Source organism: Cebidichthys violaceus, unplaced genomic scaffold (genome assembly GCF_023349555.1).
Source record: "Cebidichthys violaceus isolate CVI_PGR_0920_01 unplaced genomic scaffold, fCebVio1.0.p SCAF_113, whole genome shotgun sequence".
Lineage (NCBI taxonomy): Eukaryota > Metazoa > Chordata > Actinopteri > Perciformes > Stichaeidae > Cebidichthys > Cebidichthys violaceus.
Genome location: NW_027176278.1, coordinates 120,472 through 130,870, shown reverse-complemented (window position 1 = coordinate 130,870; position 10,399 = coordinate 120,472). Strand labels below are relative to the sequence as shown.

Here is a 10,399-nt window from a genome sequence, read left to right as displayed (position 1 = left end):
TTCAGTGTGTGTCGTTGTTTTTAATGGTGACATGAGATTTTACACTTTAAAGAATTAAAACGCTTTGAAAAGTAAAAGACGTTTCAGTGTAAAACGTGACGTTCGTCTTCTGAACATCAAACAGAATCCAACATGTTCTACTGACACTCTGTGACGTCTAAGTTTTAATATTTGAGGTTTTTAAATGTTTTCACAGAGAGACATAATGTTCTGATGGAGATCATGATCCATAATGATCTCCATCAGAACATTATGGATGCACTACACACAGCATTAAATAGTGGACTTTATCTTGGGCCCCTCTGGACCCCTTCAATGGTCTCTGAAGTCCTAAACTATTTCTGGGGAGCTGCTGCTCCACAGAAGAAGAAGAAGAAGAAGAAGAAGAAGGAGAGAAACAGCCACGGCTGGTTTATTCATCACATCCATCCGTGGAAAATCAGCTAATTGCTGCAATCGTGAGATTTCCGTCCGCACTTCCGACCACTAAGAGCCGGGATCCAGGCGGCCATCTGTCGGTCTACCAGGATCCGCTTCACCACCAGCGAGCAGAGCCCTAACATCCCGCGTTCAGAGACAGAGAGGCCGCTGTTACTCTGGAGGTCACTCATCTATTGATGTTTCCATCTGAAAAGGATAAATTGACTTTGTATTGAACTTCCTTTTCTCATGGATCCGGATGTAGCGCATCCGAGACACCAATCAAACCAGACAGTCAGGAACGGGGGGGGGGGGTTCTTTCACTGGCTGCAGGGCTGCTTTTTTCTTAAGGTGGTCCGGGACTAAACCCCCCCCCAACCACCGAGCTCGTCAGATGGTGGGAACGTGTCCGTATCAGACAGTTATGCTGCAGACTCATCGTGACACATTTGATGTCCTCTGATGGTGAACGTGAATGCGTAATGGGACGTTCAAAGACATCCGGTTGACCCCCCCCCCCCCCCCCCCCCCCAGACAGTGGGTTCCCATCGTGTGGCTCCAGCCCCAGCGGGGGTCTTTTAATTGTGTCAGTTCTGCAGCTACACGGATTATTAAATTAAAGTTAAGATGCCTTCAGGGCCCCGGTTCATAAACCGTGTTCATACCATATATGTGTGTGTGTGTGTGTGTGTGTGTGTATGTATATTACATATAAGTAAACATCAGTGAAACTGGTCATTTCTTTGTTTCTTATCATGTTAAAATAAATGACGTGAACCCTCATTTAAACACATTCACTGAGCCTGCAGTAGATATTATTATCATTATTATTATTACTTTTATTTCCAGACACACATGAGTCCATATAAAAATATATATATATATATATATGTTACAATCATGTTCTTCAGTTTAGTAGTTAACTAACTACTAACATCAACATGCCTTTACTGCTATATGCGTAGTGTAGTAGTTGTATTTTTTTATTGTTATAATACTTATATATTTTAGTGTAGTAGTTGTATTTGTTTAATGTTATAATACTTATGTATTTTAGGGACCAACATGGTTTTCCAGTTTATTTTAAAAAGTATTGTATAAAAACGTTTTATGTTGTTTGTATAAAATCAGCCACAACTTAAATGAATGGTGCGTTTGTTGCGTCACTATTAGTCACGTGAACCGTATTCACGTCGTTATTCATAACCACAAGAACGGAAACGAGTCGACTTTAGAACGGAACGGAACAGAACCCGTTCCACCTTAACGAGAGCACACATCTCTATCGCCCGGCCTTCCACATCTGCCCAATGAATCAGGAGCGGATGCGATGTATCCTTTTTCAGTGCAGTGAATGGCCAATGGGAGTCGGCTTGTCGAGCAAACACTGAGCCCTGCGTTCCCATTCATTCAGTGCTGAACGGGCCCGCGGAGCTGCAGAGAGCGCGACGCCGTCTGCGACCCGACGACGCTTCTTTTTTCTCCTCCGCGAGCGCAGACTCCCGCAACAAGAAGTAACTCACGCGCCTCCGCTGCAGAACGTCTGGATCTATACGCTCGCTCGTGTTTGATTTTATTCCTCCGACAACATTTTATTTCGTTTATATCATTTTTGACTATAATTCCTGCGGGACTCCTCTATAAGTAGGTTGCCTAAAGATCGGCCTCCCAAGTGCGCAGCAGCTCTCCGGGTGCCTTCACCTCCTCTCCGTCACTGCTCCACCGTGGATTTACTTTCCTGGGACCGATGCACGCGTGACCCGCGCTGAACTTAACCACAAGAACAGAACAATAATAATAATAAGGGAATAACGCAAAGGGATACCCTCGCATTGGATTAACAGTGAACGTTATGCATCAGACCTCCTAGTCTACGTCTGGACATTGCCCTTCCTCTGGATGGAGTTCTGGTAGGCTGTTCGGTGGATGGGTTCGACGTTATGGATGGTTGCACATAGGTACGTATCTCCCTCGGTGTTTTACACTTGTTTTACGTTCATTGGGGTGCTTTTACGGGGTTGTATTATCTGATAGTAGCGCACGTAGCGACCTCGTCTGCGCCGCTGCAGCGACATAAATGTGTTTTTTACTCTGGGTCACACATGCTAAGACGTTCCGCGTCATTGTTCTGTGTTTGGCACAGAAGAGGAATAAACAGCCGCTGCGGGTTTAAGTGAACGCGACTAGTTGGTGAAGTTGATGGATCTCATGCCTGCGTCCTTCCGTGCCTCCGCCGTAACAAACACCCTTCCCCCACGGCGGTTGTTTTCATTCATAAGTTTGTCCCCGTCTATGGACGCGTCCTCTAATGTCTCTTGATCTCCGGCTCGGTGCGTTTTTATAGGATCCTGCTTCTATAGCTGCGCACGACGCCTCGTCCCTTGAACGCGCCCTGTGCGTATAACCCTATTATTAGTGCGCGCTTTGACGCGGACACTATTAATAATAACAAAGAGCTTGGTTATTTGCATAAAGCTAAATAGATTTTAAAACTCGCTCACTCCGGCTCGCGGCTGCTCTGAGGGTTGATGCGTGTTCCGCGGGGACGTTAAGGCCTCGTGCAGGTCCGCGTTGCTTCATAACATCCACGAAAGCTCAAACCCCCAAATTCCTGATAAAGTTAATGGAATAATGACGCAAGTAAGACAAATGATTTGCTTCAAATACACTTAAACATGGAGACCTGCTGCAGCGGTGAGGTGACGTTTTAGTCGAATTGTTCTTCAAGAAAACTCTTTATTTTGTCGGAACTTGATCTGACCTTAGTTTTCTTCTTCTTCTTCTTCTTCTTCTTCTTCTTCTTCTTCTTCTTCTTCTTCTTCTTCTTCTTCTTCTTCTTCTTCTTGTTAGCTCTACTTTTGTCCCCATTTCCCTGAGATCCCGTATCGGAGTAGTAATAGAATACTAAGTGAGGCAGCTCATTTAGTTCCTTGGATCGCGTCCTCATTTCGTCGCCGCGCTGCATTTAAATGTTAACTAGTCATACAAATGTAAATGAGGAGGGACGTGTGTGTAGGGCCTGCTGAAGGTTAGATGTGTGCGTATTGGGGAGGAAGCTGCAGAAAGTCTTGTTAATAGTCAACTTTGTTTTCCCGGGTTGCCTCACTTAACGGGATCAGAAGAGACATATTGTCTGTTGACAGCGATGAGCCAGTCCGTGTGGATCAACTTTAAACACTTCTAATAACGTGATAGGACTCCTTTCACGGCAAACACTAATACGTGTTGGACCGTTCCATTTCCTGCTGCTGCGGTATAGTTCAGGTATTGTTTATGGATGCTGACGTGATGCTGATCGGTACTTGGCTTTGAGTTTGAAATGGCCGTGTTCATCAGGACAGTGTGTGTTTGCCAGCTATGCCGTGTTTTGGCCCCGTCTGACGATGTCCCCTCCCTCCCTGCCTCTCCTTTGTCTCTTCCCCGGCCTCTCTTCCCCCCTCTGGCAGGTTTTCCGATGCATGCCAAGTCCACGGTGAATGTCGGAAGTGGTGATCCCCCCAGATGGAGCTCCAAAGTCAACATGGCCCCGGCGGTTCATTAGTGGTGATCCAGCAGCCTTCCCTAGAGAGCCGGCAGAGGTCGGATTACGAGCGGGAGCTCCAGCATGCCGCCATTCTCTCCCTGGACCAAATCAAGGCCATCCGCTCCAACAACGAGTATACCGAGGGGCCCTCGGTGGTGCGGAGGCCCCCTGCGCCCCGCATGGCCCCCAGGCCCCAGGACAAGCAGGAGAGAACTCACGAGGTCATCCTCGTCAATGTGAACAACAATTATGAGCACCGGCCGTCAGGTCACCACCATCACGTCGGGGGCGGTGTGGTGGTCGTGGCCGGGGGACAGCAGTACGGCGGGTCCCGGGCGCCGGGGCTCAGCCGCTCCACTAGCACAGGAAGTGCCGCTAGTTCAGGGAGCAACAGCAGCGCCTCCTCTGAACAGGGACTCTTGGCACGCTCGCCCCCCTCCAGGCCCGGAGCGAGCTTGCAGCACCACCACAGAGCGGAGCGGCCTGTTCGGACTCAGCCCAAGCCCAAGGCCCTTTCACAGCCCCAGCAGGGACCTCACTTCCACCAGCCTCCACTAGAGGCTCCACTCAAGCCCCAGGGCAAAGGGAAATCAGACTTTTCTGGCTCTGGCAACGGGGTGGTGGCCGCCGCCGGACACCAGTTCATCTGTGAGCGCTGCGGGAAGTGCAAGTGCAGTGACTGTACGGCTCCCAGGAGCCTGCCGTCGTGCCTGGCGTGCAACGGCCAGTGCCTCTGCTCGGCCGAAAGCGCGCTGGAGCACGGCACGTGCATGTGCCTGGCTAAGGGCATCTTCTACCACTGCTCCAACGACGATGAGGGGGACTCGTGTGCCGACCACCCCTGCTCGCTGTCACGCTCCCACTGCTGCTCTCGTTTCCTGTGCATGGGATTAATGTCGGTACTCTTCCCCTGTCTGCTATGCTACCCGCCTGTCAAGGGGTGTCTGAAGGCGTGCCAGGGCTGCTACGACCGGGTCAACAGGCCCGGCTGTCGCTGCAAGAACTCCAACACTGTCTATTGCAAACTGGAGAGCTGGGCCCCACAGACCCAGGAGAAGCCCTCCTGATCGGCCCTGTGTGTTTGTGACTGCGTGTGCGCGGGAGACTCTTGATGTGGATCTTATGATGACAATGATAATGATAAGTCACAAATTAATGTTTATCAAACATTCTAAGCACCTCCCACCAGCCTCCCCTCCTCGCTGCGGAACCCTAAGGAGCTAAGCAAAGGAGTAACGAAAACCACTCGATTCTTTTCATTTCCTCTGGATCAGGACCATGTTTCTACAGACCAGTGTTTGCCTTAACTGTTTCTATGTCTATCCTCAGCTCGTCATTAACACTATTTTTTATATATATGAAAAAGTTTCTCTTCCGTTTTCGGTAGGCAGCTTCCTCTGGGCCTGTGCGCCTGGCGGCAGCTGCCTCTCACCAAATCTGTGAAGGACGATCTACTATAGGGCAAGTATGTAGCTGTTACCTGTTATTCATAGCGAGCAGGTGTTTTGAATTTATTGGTTGCTGCCACACTAAAACCGTGGTTCCTATGCTCATGTTGCATTAACGAAAGCACATCCATCTCATAGTATTTCTTTTGTTTCATCTGAACTCTTCATACACGTTCTGTGGCGTTCTCCCATGTTTGTTTGTTGTTGTTTTTTTCTTCTTCATTTGTGTGTAAATTGTATGCTCAAAATCCATAAGAGGAATTCTGGCTATTTTTTAAAAGGAAAAAAAATGTCTGTTAAAACATTTTCTTTTTTTGTTGTAAAAAATATTTATTATGTGAAGCTCTATTATTTTATGATATTTATTGCAAGAGACAGTCTTAAATTTACTCATGTCTGAATATAACAAAATATCAAATACTTACTGAAAAATTAAAGGGTGGCACAAAAGAAAACTATGTTAACTTTAATGCAGAAAATATATTAATTAATGAAAAAAACAGCACTGTGTGGCGTCTTGATTGATGAGAAAACAGCTTGAGGAATGAGAGATCTCACTGAGGCTTTCTGAGTGTGTGCGGCTCCTTTTTCATGACTGAGTTCAATGGCGAACAGCTAATCACTGTTTTCTGTGTGTGTGTGTGTGTGTGTGTGTGTGTGTGTGTGTGTGTGTGTTCATGCTGGGTGTGGAATTCCTGGTGATTTTTTTTCGGCAGTGAGTAGAAACAGCTTGTAGCTCTAAATGTGACTGTTTACATTCTCGGAGGCTTCTTTGCTGCAATTCTCCTCGGTAACCTTGAAAGCTAAACAATACAGGTCATTGACACGATTAGCCCCGAAGCCGCTAGCATCAACAGAGCCTCCGCGTTTCCATGAGTTATGCTCACAGGAAGTAGCTCTCCTGCTAAGCCCCCAACACCCCCACCCCTCCCGCTCCAACAAGTCACCACTAAACTATGCGCTGTAGTTTACTCCCGGGGCTTTAATGCGGCCGGATCGGGATGTTCCCAAACTCCCAAATGGTCTCCGTATTGTGGAGGCCAACAGTGTGTGCCTTGAGAAATGAGAGCGGCCATAACGAGTAGCCGGGCCACCTGTTCAAAGATAATAAACCGGGCTATCAATGCTGGGCTTTTATGGCATGGTTCCTGCACTAAAGGCAACGACAGGGGCAAATCCAGCCCACATCCCGACCCCCCCACCCCATTTGGCCGCCTCTTTTTGTCAGTGAATTTATCACTTGGGAAGTCTGCTGACCCCCCCCACTGACACCCACTCCCCCCTTTCCACCTCCGGGCCCCAGGGGATGAGATCATCACTTTGAAAGTTGGTTGGTCAGCCAGAAATCCCAACAGTTGGGGAAACAAACTGCGACCAGGAATTTCTCAGGGACAAAGAAGTAGAAGAAGAAGAAGAAATACACCGTGGCTTAGGTTTGGAAAAACTGCACGGTCGGCAAGAACGCGACACAGCCGTGTGTATAGTCGGCTACATGTGACGGCGGCGCCCTCGGGTGCTCTGTGCAACGGGCCTGGGATCTTTTGGATTCAGAGTTTTGCTCGACGGGAATATGAGCCGGTAAATACGAGCTCGATTTAAGGCGAGCTGGAATCCCCTCACGGTAAAAGGTTCGGTTTAAACGCTTCACGGGGAAGAAGCCGAACGGTAAACATGCACAAAAGGAAGTATCTTGTTGCTTTTGTCAGTTAGCTGACCGGGCTTTCACTCAGACCGGCGTAGCATGCGGTCGTGTTCCACTTCGTCAGCAGTTTGCATCAAATGAACCATCCCTCCACAAATGGGCCTCCTCTACTTAAATGTGCTTTTCTTTCCCTTTTTGGTGGAATGTACCTTTTGTTGCCCTGAATAGTTCAGAGTGGATTAGCGATTTGTCAATTTCCTGTTACCTTTCAGAGCTGCAATTCGAGCCCCAGTTGCTCCTGGCTGCTGGATGATGGCACACAATAGGAGGCCTTTTCCAGGTTTCTCTACAGTCCCCTGTACGCGTGAAGCGGTGGATAAGATCCGACCTGTATGTAGGAGGTGGTGAACAGGAAGACGGTGTTTACTTGATATTTTCCAACCTAAGCTGAATAAGGAAACAGATCCTACTCCCACCGTTTCCAGAACTTGGCTCCGTTAAGTCCGTAACATGTCTCCTAAATCTCTGATTCTAAAGTAGCGTTTAAAAGAAGAGTTTCTCTAACGTTTAAGTCATCCTGCGTCACACGTTACTCATCACGGGACTACCGCTCCGCTGTGAACACGAGTGAAATGTGAGTCAGTGTTCAGTAATTCAATGATAGAAGTGGTCATGACGTCCTCCTTCTCTGCTGCACTTGTTTCAGAGTAAATTTAGCCGCTCCACACACCCACGTAATGCTATTTACAGTCGTCTTGCTTCAGCTTTGGGATTTTTTTTTTTGGGGGGGGGTACAAGTGCAAACACGCATGACTACCAAGTGAGTCACAGTGGAACCTCCAGCCCACACATCCTACCGGGGCAGTCCTTTTCTGAGCCAGGGCAGCGCTGCCGGCACAGCCGCGACGGGGCAGGATACTCTATAAACAGTCCTCCTCCTCCTCCTCCTCCTCTTCCGCAGCATTCATCACCAAAAGGCCTGCTTCAGCTTCCCTCCGCCTCCTCATCTGGTTTTCATTATTTCCCCTCATGGCATATAAATAGAAATTAGCAATCAGGGGAGACGTGGGGGTGGTGGATTTTGGAGAGGAAGGCGGCTTTTTTTGACGTAATGACCAAAGTTTATGGAAGTTATCTCCTCAGATATTCGTTTTTTTGGATGATCTCGGCGGGCTGGAGCAACATGTGAGAGCCGATGTGTTTAGAAACGGCTCCAACATCCACACTCGGCCTCCACAGGATTAAAATCACATTGAAAAAAACATTAGATAGCCGTAAAACATCTGAGCGCAGGTCCCGTTAAAGCCCCGGCTGTAATTCCCCATATCCAAAATGTTAGAAAAATGTAAACATCTCCGTAAATAGGAGAAGCAGCCTTGTGTTTGCCTCGACCACCGTGCGTGTCAGAGTTTATATAACAGGTTTTAAAAGGGTTTGGTTTGGAGAACTTTCTCAACCCACAGAGGAACATGTAATCCTTCAACTTAACTTAAAACGTGAAAATCCCCCAACTCAGAGATGTGATCTCGTCACCTAAGAGAGACGATATAAAGACCTTTTTGAGCACGACAGCGGAAAAGGTCAACAGATCTCTGAGAGGTGATTGTAGTTCCTCTGCTCGACTTCTTCAGTGGGACAGGACCGGTTTGTGGTGAACGTTGATCTAGAAGATCTCATGGAGAGACGACTATAATCCCTTACAAATACAAATGAACTTGACTGCAGCTGGAAACACTCTCTCTTCTCATACGGGTCAGTTTGAAACAGAAAACACATTCACTTCCTCATCTCTGCTATCTTCCATGTAGGGATGTAGTTCTGTGGCGCTCGATGTACGGAGAATGAAAACCTTTTTGAGTATCTTTCCAGAAACAATATCCTGGTTACTGGATAATCAAACAAGCCTCACTTTCAACTGTTTTCTTGTGGAACTACTTTCCATTTTTTTAAGAAATAGTCCCTATGACTATTCAAACTACTGGAACATTGTTGAGTTTTGAGTAGTAACGCATGTAAAAGCATTTGAGTGAGATATGACATATCGGTGACAAACATCTCAAAACCAAATAAAATCAGCTGAGAGAGGGTTTGTTTTGGTACTTTGGATGAACGTATGGTGAACGTATGGTGAACGTATGGTGAACGTATGATGAAAGTATGATGAACGTATGATGAACGTATAGTGAACGTATGGTGAACGTATGATGAACGTATGGTGAACGTATGGTGAACGTATGATGAACGTATGGTGAACGTATGGTGAACGTATGATGAACGTATGGTGAACGTATGGTGAACGTATGGTGAACGTATGGTGAAAGTATGGTGAACGTATGGTGAATGTATGGTGAACGTATGATGAACGTATGATGAACGTATGGTGAACGTATGGTGAACGTATGATGAACGTATGATGAACGTATGGTGAACGTATGATGAACGTATGGTGAACGTATGGTGGAGAAAGCTACATTTAGATGCTACTGGCTGCTTCCTGTATGTCAGAGGAGTGACGTGGACGCGGTCGTTAAGCGTCCTGTTTCCTCCTCAGGAGCCATAAAGGGCCTGCAGGGACGACCCGGTGTTTTATCAGGTGTCGAGGGCCCTTCAGGACGGAGGTGTTTCATTGGGGCTTGAGCCTCTTAAGCATTTGCTCCTGGGTACACACGCCCCCCCACAGGAACTGTGCTGTAAACCCCCCCTCCTAACCTGCTATGTGTCTATGCAGCGATACCAGCTATCTGATACCACATTCTTCTCCAAGCCCCCTTCCTGTCCCTCGTCTTTGTGCCACGTTACAGACAAAGGCCAGTTGGAGCGGATGATGATGACGATGAAGAGGAGGAGGCCCGCGGATCAATGCGACAACCCTCGACCCTCGGCAATCATTCGGCTGGCTCCTTTTATAATTAATGGCCAGACGTTGTTTTCGTCTGCAGACGAGATCTTGCTCTTGATCAACGGCTCCTGTTTCATCAGCGCGATCGACTCATCAGTATGCAAAGTGTCACTTCCTTCCTGCAAAGTTAGCGCGAAGGCCTTTGGCAGCTCTCACGGCTCCAGTAGACCAGCTTGTGATTTCGTATTCCGCTCGCTAATTAAATCAGCGGCGTTTGTCTCAGTGTTGCTCTTACTGAAGACTGTTGCTGGAAACAGCCAGTTGTCAAGAGTCGTTAGATTTGATCCCCGAATGTGTTCAGAACGCTTCAAGAGGGCCGTAGTCTATAGTCGGGATCTTTAATGACATCAAAGAAGGACAAAAAAAATCTGGTTTTACACAAAAATCTCCTTAACGTGAAAACAAACGGTCGGAAAAGCCCGAGAGGATCCCGAGGAAGGTCTCCGTTAACCCGGAGCTGCTTTAAC

General features: G+C 47.6%; 1 protein-coding gene across 1 annotated transcript; it reads left to right on the top strand.

Moving 5' to 3' along the window:
- Positions 1 to 1,669: 1,669 nt before the first annotated feature.
- Positions 1,670 to 5,671, top strand: spry1 (sprouty homolog 1, antagonist of FGF signaling (Drosophila)). Its single transcript, XM_068705294.1, has 2 exons — positions 1,670 to 2,378; positions 3,867 to 5,671. The coding sequence occupies exon 2, from the start codon at positions 3,922 to 3,924 to the stop codon at positions 5,008 to 5,010; it is 1,089 nt and encodes a 362-aa protein (XP_068561395.1). The 5' UTR covers positions 1,670 to 2,378; positions 3,867 to 3,921; the 3' UTR covers positions 5,011 to 5,671.
- The last annotated feature ends 4,728 nt before the right edge of the window (positions 5,672 to 10,399 follow it).

Excerpts from the sequence above, each read along its gene's own strand:
- spry1 (XM_068705294.1), top strand. The coding sequence starts at position 3,922 with ATGGAGCTCCAAAGTCAACATGGCCCCGGCGGTTCATTAGTGGTGATC.